This window comes from Toxoplasma gondii, chromosome II, assembly GCF_000006565.2.
Source record: "Toxoplasma gondii ME49 chromosome II, whole genome shotgun sequence".
NCBI classification, from domain to species: domain Eukaryota; phylum Apicomplexa; class Conoidasida; order Eucoccidiorida; family Sarcocystidae; genus Toxoplasma; species Toxoplasma gondii.
In genome coordinates this window covers 1034406-1047153 of record NC_031469.1, presented here as the reverse complement: position 1 = coordinate 1047153, position 12748 = coordinate 1034406, and the positions used below count along the sequence as shown (strand labels likewise).

The following is a 12748-nucleotide window of genomic DNA, read 5'->3' as shown; positions in this document are numbered from 1 at the left end:
TTCTTAGGTACTATTGAGAACGATGGAACTACGGCCCATTGTGGGAAGCGCGGAGGTGACACACGACACAGTAGAAGAGCGAACTCTACCTGAACCAGAGAAGAAAACCTCCTCAGTGCTAGATGTCAGCTGTCAGACAAGAGTTTGCTCCTCTACTTTATGATCTGTTAAGCGGGAACCAGGAGGCTTGACGAAAGAATGTCTTGTTGAACATGATAGAAATGGACCTCCGAGAGTCTTTCGCCACCAAATGGAATTCCAACAGTTAAAAAGGGTACGACAGCGCTGAAGCTCGAGTCTCGGCGGCTCTGTTCTTGAACCGGAAAAGTGTCTTGCTTGCAACAGCAACGATGAAGTCTCGAGCGCCGTTCATTACGCGATGGACCTTGTCGATGCTGCTTGGAGATCCCACACGTCCTTGTATTTACAATGGTGCACTGGAAAAGACGACTCTTTACCGTACGGTTGGCATACGTCTCTAGAATGGAATTTGCGTCTTGCTTTGTCTACCCTAAAAAAGCGGACTCGCCCGAGCTCTTTGGCTACACCCCGCCTCCCGATACTGCGATGCTGCGCCGCATCTTGTCGAGATGTAAAACCTAAGTCTCCTAACTATATCGGCGTTGTTCCTCCTCATGTAGTTGAAGCAACGCCGAACACAACTGAAATTTGTAGCCGATATTTCCCCGAGAAAGTGGTTCTCGCGCTGAAAAGAGAAACAGAAGGAGAGAATAATTCCCGCTGCGGGAGAGAAGGGCCCCAATCACTGTTGCTCGCTGGTTTCATAAAGAAACGGGCGCTAATAAATGACTTGGATGCGGGAATCGGTTACGTCGCACAGCAGCTGCAGCCAAGGTGGAGCGCGTTTGCGACAGCCGACCGGTCCGTATCGCCACTTCATATCGTGTCTGAGTATTATTTTTGAGCTTTGCGTGCGGCCTTTGAAATTGTTCCATCCGGAAAACGGTGGTGGGTATCTCAGTAGCTGCTCGGATACATATTTAGTTGTTGACTTCCTAGCTCAGCTCCCCTGTCTTTGAAACAGCCATGACCTCGCGGCGGTCGCCTGGTCCAAGAGTACGCGGTCACGAAAGCTCCATAGAGCTTGGATCCGACCCAAGAGCATTCAGAATCTAAACCAGCACTTGACGCGTGGAATCGAATTCTCAGACAAGGGAGATTCTGGCATTTGGCAACCCACTGAAGCTGTCTGACATCGAGCCAGGGCTCGCTGTATCTTTCGCGTTGCCACGACGCACAACTGCGGTGTTGCCACACAAATATTCTGTGACAACTCCGCACCACAAACCCGGACCAAATGAGTTAACTATGGCACTAGGACGTAGGGGGTCGCGTTTGTTCCTCGGCGAATGACTTCGGAAGTAAACTGTTGCCGGTCCCCCTTCCGCCATCTCAGGGACAACAAGGGCACCAAGCCGCCGTCCGATCCAGTGCACCGAACTCTACGATAGAACGCTTGGCTGCAGGGTCTGTGTTTTCGCAAGAAGGTTCGCCCTCGCCCGCTGGCGGATATGCATGCCAGTGTCTTGCGTCCATATGTATCTAAACCCAGATGGACAAAATCTAGTTCCCTGCTTTCGTTCACTCTCAAGATGCACTAAAACTTCAACTGCTTTCCTGCAGGCCACAGCGTGTGTAATCGTACTCTGTAAAGTGACTTTGTGTGGTGTGATTCCGTCTGCGGCTTTCTGTAACGCAGGAACACAGTGTCTTGGGGACCGTAGTGGCCGTACGCAATACCTGGCTTCTAATTGAAATTGAGAATTTCCCAGCGAAGCCCTTGTCATCCGCTGCCCCGAGTAAGCCCATTTGACAAACAGAAGTTTTCTTCACCCACGAGTTTTCGATCAGATTAACGGTTCCGTGCCAATCGAATGGACCACGTATGACATGCCACATGAAATGCGCCTGTTGGGCTGACGCTTCTCCGACAAAATACAATGTTCCACGATATATATATATATATATCGGTGACTATATATATATACATATATATATATATATATATATATATATATATCGGTGACTGTCTCTGCCGCAGCTCCCTACACAACTGACCAGCAGCTACCGGAACTCCTTAACGTTTGAGAGAATGTCAGGAGATTCTTGTTCTTCGCGCAGGCGGCACTTGGGGCATGCAATACCAATCAGATAACAATTGAAGCTAGACTCCTTATTTCACATCATAGAGTGCGAAGTTCCTTCCAAACAAACCAGCCTCTGGGCGTCGCGGTTTCCGAATGAGTCGCTGCCTGGGTCCGGTACGGAAACAACGTCAGAGCGTTTTGAGTCCCATCGAATGACAGTGAAACGAAAAAATGGAGAGTTCGGCGTTCAGAGTTTCACTTAAAGTACAGTCTCATTCATTGTCAGCCTGGTGGCGCTTCTTCCCTCGTGTCTCGATGTGACTTTGCGCGATTTGGCGAAAAGGGAACTTTGCTCGCTCGACTGTTGTCTGCGGTAAGCCGTCGCTTGCACGAATACGCATCTGTCGCGCCTCCTTGTCGCGGGCTTCTTTCCATTTTCTCTGCGAGTCGCTTCAGTTTTTGGATCGCTTGTTGACCGTAGTGAGTTTCCCAGCTCTGCAGACAGCAAAAAATCCAGCGGGTACCACAGAGTACCGATTGCATCCTCCCTTTCTCTTCTAGCTGGCCGGGGTCTCCCAACTTTCCGCCACAACTTCCCGCGTGTCTTGTCGGCTGCCTTGCTTCTTCTCGCGCCACACATGCTCGACAAAACACGCGGCTTATGAATTTCGCAAAACAAGCCGTTGCATTGTCTTTTCAGCATTCGGCTCTTAAGTCTAAAACTACCACGAGCTGCTCGGTTTCCCCGGATCGACTACTGGCCGCCGAAGTAACCGACTGGTTCTCGTGGCCGGCAAACGGGTTTGAGGCTTTCCCGGCAAAACCTCGGCGTTCTTGCTGAGAATTCATTGAAGAAGACGCTCGTTTCACCGCTTCCAATACCATGGGGTCGCGCGCCGGTTCGAGGGTCCATCTGCGGCGTATGTACACCGCAACCTGAGTCAAATCGCGGCAGCGTTCCCGACATCGAGGCGGAGGTCCCGTCTGCGGATTTGATAGCCTTTCACCACTTTCCTCGTCCCCATTTTCGCATTTTTGACGGAAGAGAAGTCGCTTCATGCCGAGAGACCTGGGAAAACTGTCTGTTTTCAGCGGCTTTTCGCCGGCCGTGGCGCTTCGCGTCCTAGGACGCGGCAAGGGGGGCGGACGCGACCGCTGTAAAGAAGGACCTGCCTTCCGAACCGCCTTTTCTCCGCCCTCCTGAACAATCAAAGTACCAACCAGTCCTCGTCCTTTTCGTGCGGCGTTACCCTGCTTCTCAGGCCGCGTTTCCCACTCTCCCTGCCCTCCGCCGCTCGACAGAGGATGCCACGATGTCACAAACAGCGACGGCCTACTGCGGGGTGCCCCGCCCCTCGTCATCGCGAGACACGATGCTTCTTCAGTCAGACACCTCTGGAAACATGGCGTTTCACCAAGCAGACAGCGCTGCCTTGCCACACAAGGATCCTCCTCCCGTGTCTAGTTTCCGCGTTTTTTCGTCTTCGCTGCCGTTCTCTCAGCCGACAGTCCCCCAGGCTTCTTTCTGTTCCTTCCCGTCGACCACCACGATGGACTGCAACACTGGCCCGGCGTCCAGAGCCTCTATGGACCGCGTCTTGCCGCTCTTGACTCAGTCGTCTTCTCTGCTTCTCCCACCGGCCTGGCTCGCGGCTGACGGCTCTGCCTTCCCGCTCTTGTCTTCTTCACGGCCAGCTGCGAACCGGAGTCACGCTTTTCTGCATGCGTTTGGCGAGCGCGCCGCGAGCGATCCGAGAGTCGAGGAAATCTCCTCCGAGGAAACCGAGGACGAAGGCGAACAACCGGCGACAGGCGGGACAGCAACTGGCGATGGACCGGGAGGGCTGAGAGGGATCGACGACGCATGCAGAGGGGCAAGAACTCTCCCCAGTCAGAGTCAGCGTTCGCAAGGGAGTGAGCCACGCAAGGCTTGCGGCGAAGGAGACAGACAGCAAGCATGGCGACTGAGAGAAGGCGAAAGAGACTCTGGAACACAGTCGTCGTTGTCGCTCTTCTCTCGAGCCTCAACCTCTTCGCTGCCGCCTCGAAAGCTGAGGAGTCCTCTGATCCCCGCTTCTGCCTCTTCACTTTCTGCGCACCGAAGGCCTGTCCCGTGGACAGCAGTTCGACAGGCGTATCCGCGAGTGCAAGTCGACCCGAGGAAGCACACTGTCTCTGCCTATTCATTTTCCTCGCTGTCCCGGAGGAGTTTTTCTCCGCCGCGGACGCCTCGAGCGCTGCTGAACTCTATGCATCAAACGAACGCGCCTTTTCCAGAGCCGTCGGAGGCGACGAAACCTGACAGAGTTGGCTCGCGCCGGCGCATCGGCGCGCGCCTCACGTCGCGGCTCCTCTCGCCCGCTGAGGTGTCTAGACAGCTCCTTGAACAGTACCCCGGTCCGCCTGCTCAGGCAGTGTCAGGCGAGCCGGACGCAGAGAAAGGGACTTCGGGTGTCTCTGGACTTTTCCCAGAGGGGAAGTGGCGCACCGAACCTGTTCTCCCTTCTTCGAAAGGAGCCAGCGAGAAACATCTGCCGCATGGACGAACGACGTTGTCGCTCGCAAGCACGCGGGCGACTCGACTTTCTTCTTCTTCTTCGCGTCTGCTCTCCCGCCTCACCTTGGCGTCTCTCTCGACTGGGAAGAGACATGAGTCTGAGCAGCGACGCGTTTCGGGCATCCCTTCCGTGCGCAGTCGGTCAGACTCTCAGGCCTCGGGTGTCCGTACACCCGGGGAGCCGCCTAGCTCGGAGCCCAGAGCCGCGTACTCGCACTCGCCGGCCTTCTCGCGGCTCTTATCTCGCGAGCTTCCTCTCAAACGACACTCCTCCTGTCCGCGGAACGCAGAAGCCACAGAGGCTTCGGTGGCTATACAGCCGCCTGTCGGCGAGCGAGTGCCGCGCATGCATCCCGTTTTGTCGAAACGCAGTGTCTCAACAGCCTCGCGGGTGTCGGGCGTGAAACGTCGTGACCGCGAGGCCCTTCAGAAGCGTAACCGCGAGGAAGAAGGCCCACTCTCTGGGCTCTGGCGGCTGCTCGCCTTCGCCAGCGAGGAAGGGGGAGCCGAAGTCTCCGAGACAGAGTCGGAAACCAGTGACGCGAGCGCTGAGGTGGAGGCCGTGGACGCCTGGGGTGCCGCTCTGGACCGCGTAGACACCGGAGATCCGTGGCGCTCTCATCCTGCACCTCCCGTTTCTTTTCGCACGCTCAAGTCTCTTCCTCCCAAGTCTCCTCTTCTTCCACCCAAGCCTCTTTCATCGAAATCTTTTTCAGTTAGATCTCCCGCATCTCTGCGAGAGAAAGAGGTCCTTGAAGCGGCACAGCCGCTTCGGGGTCCGTCGCAACGAGGTCCTATCTCCCAAGGTTCGGAGTCCGTCCACGCGCGAAGGAGCAGCGAGGAGGCGAGGGAAGAGCGGAGCGCTGCACTGCATGCGAGGCCCTGCGGAGACTCCGATGCACTTCCTAGGCCGCCTTTTGGTGACGCGGAAAGAGATCGCAAGGGGACGTCCTCGGCTAAAGAGAAGCAGGCACCCTTTTCAGAGCCTGGAGGCGCCCCAGAGCCCCGAGCTGCCCTGCAGTCTCTCGAGAACGACGACGAACGGTGCCTCCAGTCAACTTGTTCTTCTCTCCCGAAGCCGGTGCGCGTCCCGCCTCTCCAGCTGTCCGTCGAACGCCCGTCTCCGCGCTGGTCCTCGCCTTCTCATTCTCCTGCACCTACAGGCAACACGAAGCAGGTTCTCAACTCGGGTCTTCGGCGGCGTTCAGAGGAGACAGAGGGGCGACATCGAGTGGCTCCGATGTCCCCGGCGCGCGACGGCCCTCACCTGACAGGCCTGCAACTGCAGCGCGCTGGCTCTGTGCTGTCGCGCTCGAGAGAAAGTCTGTTGTCTCTGGAGGAGGAAAGCCGCCAGAGCGACGACGGGGAGGCTCTAGGGGAGGACGAGGCAGCGCCAAGAGAGACAGAGCCAGGAGAGACAGAAGGAAGAGAGAGAGAGCGTTCGCATGCCAAGAGGAGGATCCACAGTGCCTTTCTCTCGAACGAGGAGACAGCAGGGACGTCGTCGACCCTCTCGTCTTTCCTGGGGGTGAATCCAGCGAACGAGGAGAGAGGAAGCTCTGCTTCCTCGATCCTCGTCGGGGGCTTGGAAGGACGGAGACGTCTGGCCTCGCCCCGCGACTTCCCACCGCCCACCTTCGAGCGCATTCTTTTCGGTCTACCCTGTGACGGAGACCAAGACGGAACCGGAGGAGACGCGGCAGCAGAAGAAGAAGAGGAAGAAGAGGCGAGAGAAGAGGAAGAAGAGGCGAGAGAAGAGGAAGAAGAGGCGAGAGAAGAGGTGGAAGAGCCCCGAGAGCACGTTCGAGGCGAGGACGAACGGAAAGGACCGCGAGAGCAGAAGAGGTCTGAAGAAAGAAGGACCGGGAGTGTGCCGAGTGGGGAGATGCGGAGCGCCGACGTAATGCGAGAGAAACGAAAAAGACGGAGTCGAGATAACAAGAGAGCAACCGCGGCATTGGAAGTGAAGGAGCAGAAAGAAGATCCCGCGGCCGACGTCGGCTCGACGGTTGCCCAGGGCCTGTCTCTGCTGCCGTCGTTTTTCGCGGCGATGCTGGCGAGGGGAGAAGACATGAGTCCACCCCAGACAGCATGGAACGTCGCGTCGGAGGTCGACGAGACGCCTCGGGAAGAGAGAAAAAAGGCAGGCAGCCTGACGCGCGAGTCTGCGGTCCCGGCGAAACGGGGGCTGTCCAGCTCGGCTTCTCTGGAGGGGAGCTCGATGCGAAAGAAACTTCTCTCTCTGGTTCAGAGCCACTCGGACGTGCCGAAGGCAAAGTCGAGACGTCCTATGAATTTGCGACATCTGCGAGACCTTCCTTCTCTCGCTTCCCTGTCTCCGAAAGAGAAATTTCGGGACTTGATCGTTGAGAGACCTCGGCAGCGACTTTCGCCCCCGACGCGCAAGACGGCAGGCACCTCCTCACACGCCTTCCTCGAGGAATCCGCGAGCGACGGCAACCTGAACAGACACCGCAGTCTCTCGTCTTTCTTCTCCTTCTGGCGTGATCCCCAACGAGAGAATTCTCGCTTTTCAGCCTCCTCTCAGGCGCGTCTGGGAAGACCCGGAGGAGCGCGCATGCGAGCCCACGGACGATCTTCTGCTCAGCGCTCTCTCAGGAGGCGAGACAGGAGAGGCTTCTGTTCCCTCTCTCACGAGGAAGGCGAGTGGTCCAGCGATCGCGTATGGAGACACGAGAGCGAGAGGCGAAGGACCGATCGACACAGAGCAAGCGCGACGCATGGGCCGGCGAGGCGAATACACAGCTTCCCCGGAGACAGGCTCGCGCGCGCCGAGTCGATGCCCTCGCGCGTCGGCTTCAGGTGTACATCCACGACGCGACGGGAGCTGTGGGATGGGGTCGCGGCCTCGGCGCTTTCTCCAGATGCCTCGCGAGTGAGGAGACAGCGGAGCTGCGGCTGGAGAGAACCTTCTCCCGGCGACGGCTTTCAACAGCCTTTCGGGGAAACCGAGGGGCAGGGGGAAGAGGAGGCGTCTGATGGAGAAGCGCAAGCAGCGTGGCTTCGAGAGCTGCGGGCGAGAAGGAGGGAACGTCGCGGCAGGGAAATGGCGTTTGGGCCGCTGTTGCGCCGACCGCAGCAACTCCAGGCTTCAGTCCGACATCGGGGCGTCTCCACCGCGGACTTCGAGGACGCCAGAGACGCGCCTCGGGGCTGCGACAGAAGACAGTTGCTCTGCACCGACGACAGTCTCCCTGCCTCTCCTAGCGAGACCTTTCTGATTGTGAGGAGGCGTCTGCGGCCTCCGTTCAAACACCGCCGCGAAGAAGCCGCGCGGGAGAGACGCTGCCTGCGTGCAGAGAGTTTCGACGGCTCTCCTCCTCGAGCTTCCCCGCGTCGGAACCCGCTGCTGTCTCCCTCGTCTCCGCATCTCTCTTCTCCCCTCTGCTTATCTGAGTTCGAGGAAGGACAACTGCAGGGACGAGACTTCGAACGCGACAGAAGACACACATGCGACAGTGAAGAGAGAAGAGAGAGAAGAGAGAGAAGAAGTGGAAGAGAGAGAACGACACGCATGGTGAGAGAAAGAGAGGGATCTCCCTCTTCCGACTTTATCCCTCCACATACGCTGTACATCCCTCCGCTGCGGCTGACCTCAGAGCGTTCAAAGAGGCTTCCAGACGGAAGTCGGCTCGACAGTCGCCGCCTCTCCGACTCCGTCCGCAGCGCCGTACCAAGAGGGAGATTCGCTGAATGCAGCGACGAAGAAGACGAAGGTGCTCGATCTGTCCGGTGAGACTCCAAAGGCTTCTCCCCGTTTCCACATATGGATGTCTCATCGTCTATGTGTAAATAAATAGAATACCCTTCTTCATATATATATATATATATATATGTATGAATAATTGCCCCTGTCAGCTGACCTCGACTGGGTTAGGGAGAGAGGAATGCTCGTTGTGGGGGCAGATAAGAGGCGCGTCTTGATTCCTCTTCAGACAACGAACGGTCTGGTGCGGCGAGAGATGGAGTGAGCTTTTTGTGTTTGTCTGTGTCGTGTAGATGCGTCGAAAAGGACAGAGGCGTTGACAGCTCTGCATCCACTGTGTCTACATCGCTGTTTTTCTCGGCTTGTTCTCGCTGCCTGTCAGTACCTCGCTGAAGAGAAGCTGCCGGGGGCAGCTCGTGTTCCGCAGTTGCATGCAGTTTTCACAATATCTCGTGGACAGGAAGGTCACCCTTCTTTCTCCTGCCTGTGTGGAGGAGGACCCCGCTTACAGGTTGTGTGTCTTCGCGTCCAGAGTTTCCTGTCCGACTTCCTCTCGACCGTCTGCTGGTGTGCATCTGTGGCGTCTCTGTCTCCGCAGCAAGGACCGCGACCTCTTGACGTCCCTGTTCGAACTTCCGTTCGCTTCCTCCCCCGCGCGTCGTCACCTGCAACAAGTCATCAGGCGTCATGCGCTCTTCAAGCTGTACGACGAAGACGAGCCAGACTCGAGCGAAAGCCTCCTGCCAGAAGCCTCTCAGACAGACGCATGCGGCCTCCCAGCCCCGCCAGGTAGGCGCCGCGCGCAGCGTCCATACGTCACCTAACGGGACTGTGAAGATCATCAAGAAATGCCTGGTGCGAACGGGGAGACCGTCGCAGCAGAGAAAAACAAAGAAGAAAAAACGAACACCTACTCATACAGATGTATACGTGTATCGTATATATATATATATATATATAAAATATGTGCGTATATATATATATATATATTTATATAAATATATTTATATAAATATATGTGCATATAGATGCGAATGTATGTATGTGTGGAGATGTCTAGGAATATGATCGTGTAACTCCAGATTTTTGTTTTGTCTTCCAGTGGTTCAGCCCCCGCATTCTGCTTGTTGTTATCCAGCCTTTCTGTATATCTCTGCGTATGAGGACCTGCCTATGGAGGCGAAAGAAGTCACGCACATGAGTCTGTTCTTTGCGAAGGTGTTTCGATGGAAAACATTGGGAAGGAAGAAACGTGAGTCTCTTCTCGCACAACTTGCTCTCCAGGCGTTTGCTGGATGCTTTTCTCGATTGTCTTTGAGGGGATTACCTTTTCTAAAAGCTATAAAGTGAACTCTCCTAGGATTCGACAAACTTTTTTCATGGGGGAGTGTGAGCTGCAGATTGGATGCCTGGTTGAGGCGTCGGTGCTCCCTCTTTCAACGCGGTTCGAGTGTGTCTGTTCTGCGTTTTCTCTCCTGATTCCACAGGAAAGACAAAAAAGAGAGACATTCCTCGTGCTCTTCTCGAACAACTGGAGGCCCCGAAGACGCCTGTGCACCATGAACAAAGACTCTCCTCACCTTCTGCTTCTCTGTCTCCTCCTTCTTCTCATTCTTCTCCTTCTTCTCAGTCTTTTCCTTCTTCTCAGTCTTCTTCTTCTTCTCAGTCTTCTCCTTCTTCTCAGTCTTCTCCTTCTTCTCGGTCTTTTCCTTCTTCTCAGTGTTCTCCTTCTTCTGAGTCTTCCCCTTCTCCTTCCACCCGATCTTCTGCTTCGTCTGCTTTGGTTTTCTCTCCTCTCGCCTCTTGTGCTCGGTCAAAGAGGAAGGATCAAGAAGAGCAGACGCCTGAGAGATACGGACGAGAGTGGCGAGACGACTTTGGTAAAGAGAAGCGACGTCGAGGCCGACACCGAGAGATGTCCAGGAGGCAGAGAGTTTCCGACGCGTCTCCGGCTTCGTCTATCGCGAGAAGACGTTCTGGGGAGCAACGCCGAGAGAGAAGAGCGCGAGAGACAAGCCGAGAGACTGAAGGGTGGAACAGGCACCCTTGCTTGCCCCGGGAACCTCTCCACAACGTTCTGCGTCGTCAGAACGAACGCGTGCATGCACCGAAAAAGGCGCCGCGCTCTCTCGTGGGCGGGAAGGTGTCTGAGTCCCGAAGCAGCGCTGCCAATGGTCGCGAAGAAACTGGAGAGAGACAAGCGGCTCTGCGGCGACAAGGGAGATCACGAAACACACAAAAAGGCGACAGAGGAACGAACAAGGAAGGCAACGTGAAGACTACCAAGGCGCCACAGGAAAGACTCGGACAGACGGAGAGCGCCGAGCTACTCCAGTCGCGAAGAAACGCTTCTTCTTCGTCTCCGTCGTCGATTTCTTCGGTTTCTTCTTCCTCATCAGCTGCGGCTTCGCTGCGCGGGAGACTCAAAAAGGATTCCCCACCGCGACGAGGAAGGAAAGGACGGAAGGACAAGAGACGCCACCTTTCTGCTTCGTCTGTCTCTTCTTCTGCTTGCTCCTCTTCTCCTTCGACGTCTCACGAAAGGACAAACACGGACAGCGTCCAGAAGAGAGGAAGGCGGAAGAAGAGCGAGAGGGGAAGTACGAGGAAGGAACAAGAGCTCAAGCAGGGCGCTCAACTCCTTGAGCCCAAATTTACCACAGAAGCCGAGTTAGTTGCAGTCGTGAGGCGGCTGCTGGACCAGGTGACGGAGCGGAAGCATTCGGAAGCAGACTCACCGTCGGTCGCCTCTCTCCACCCGCTCTCCAACTTGCATGCAGTTCGCGCCGCGTTGCTGCGCCGCCAGCAAGACCTAGAAGCCGAGAGAAGAGAGCTGACGGCGTCTTGCCTGGACGACGGTGACTCCTACGGAGCAAAGGAACTTAGAGACACCCACAGAGAGAGAAGAGACCCTCATGGAGACAGAGGAGACCGTAAGTCGTCTAGAGAGCAAAGTCCGCTCGAGAAAGACAGCCTCGTCGGCGCGAAACCGAGCCAACCAGGCCTTCTCTTTGTGAAGTTGAAGGCGCCTGAGAGGGAGAAGACAAGCGACAAAGGAGGCAGGGGTGACACAGAGGACTGCGTCCGCAGCGTCGGCCAGAAAGGCGCCTTACCGCACCCCCCCTTCGCGGCTACTCGCCTCCGTGAACTGGCGAGTAAGTCGGCAGAGCGGAGAGGAGGAAGCCCAGTCTCCGACTTCTCCTGTCACTCCAGCTCCAGCGACGAAGACATTCCCAGTGCGTTCAACATAGTTTGGCAATGAAAGAAGGAAATACTGACTTCTCCAGAAATTCAGAGAATCCAACTCCGAGTCGAGACAAGTCGGCGCATCATGACGCTTCGCCAGCCACACAGACACCTGAACTAAATATGACCTGGCGGCTCTAAATGTCCTTTTTCCAAGCGATAAATGCGCACACATATAAACATATATAAATATATTTATCTATAAATATATATATATATATGCGTGGACGCGTGAAGACACAATTACATACGCTTGGGCAAGTCCAAGAGACGGTGCATGCAAAAGACAGTGTGGCGGATCGACAGACTGCCAGTTCTGTTTTCGCGACAATGCTTTTCAACATAGGCATAAGCATATGCGGATGTGCATTTATGCCCATGGTTCGACTGACGCGTATACAGGTATATATATGTACCTGACTCCGAATACGGTTTTCAGGAATGTCGGCGATCCGTCAGAGTGTACTTTGTGAATGGAGGTCTGTGAAAGGTCTTTTTCATCGCACAAAGAAAACCTTTAAGACCCTTCAGGTCCAGAGGCTGCGCAGAATTTCTTTTCTCTTCTTGTTCTCTCCTTGTTCTTCTCTCGTGTTCTTGTTGCTCGTTGTTTTTTCTCGTGGAAGTCTCGTTCTCCTCTTCACAACGGAAGTTGACGCGATTCTTTCTTCGAAAGCAGGAACGCTTGTGAACGCCTCTCAAGTGGGGAGGGTCAAGCGTCACACCTCTCGCCATCCGAGTTTGAGATCCCCTCTGGGGATTCGGAGTGCACTGGAATGCCCGTGAGCCTCGTTGTAGGCTAGTCATACGACTTCACGAACAGCAGATCTATGGACTGCCGTTCTTTGTGGCTTTCTGAGGCGGTATTTGTCGACGTCGAGCCCCCTATATATCAATATGCAAACGTCAGCGCATCGCTTTCCACAAAAAAAAGAATTCGATGCATTCCCAATGCCGTCTGCTTTCGACCTGAAGAAAGGCGCTTTGCTGTCCAACTCTTCTCCAATTCCTCATTTTCCCACAAAAGCGCATGCAGAGATAATATATATATATATAATATGGTCATTGCTTGAGACGCTTCTTTCTACACATATTGATACCAATATGTAAGTA

The 12748-nt window shown here is 55.3% G+C and overlaps 1 protein-coding gene across 1 annotated transcript; it reads left to right on the top strand.

Annotated features, from left to right (window-relative positions):
- The first annotated feature begins 2631 nt into the window (after nt 1–2631).
- On the top strand, nt 2632–12510 carry TGME49_222330 (hypothetical protein). Its single transcript, XM_002370011.2, has 3 exons — nt 2632–8418; nt 8991–9181; nt 9880–12510. The coding sequence occupies exons 1-3, from the start codon at nt 3422–3424 to the stop codon at nt 11652–11654; spliced, it is 6963 nt and encodes a 2320-aa protein (XP_002370052.2). The 5' UTR covers nt 2632–3421; the 3' UTR covers nt 11655–12510.
- The last annotated feature ends 238 nt before the right edge of the window (nt 12511–12748 follow it).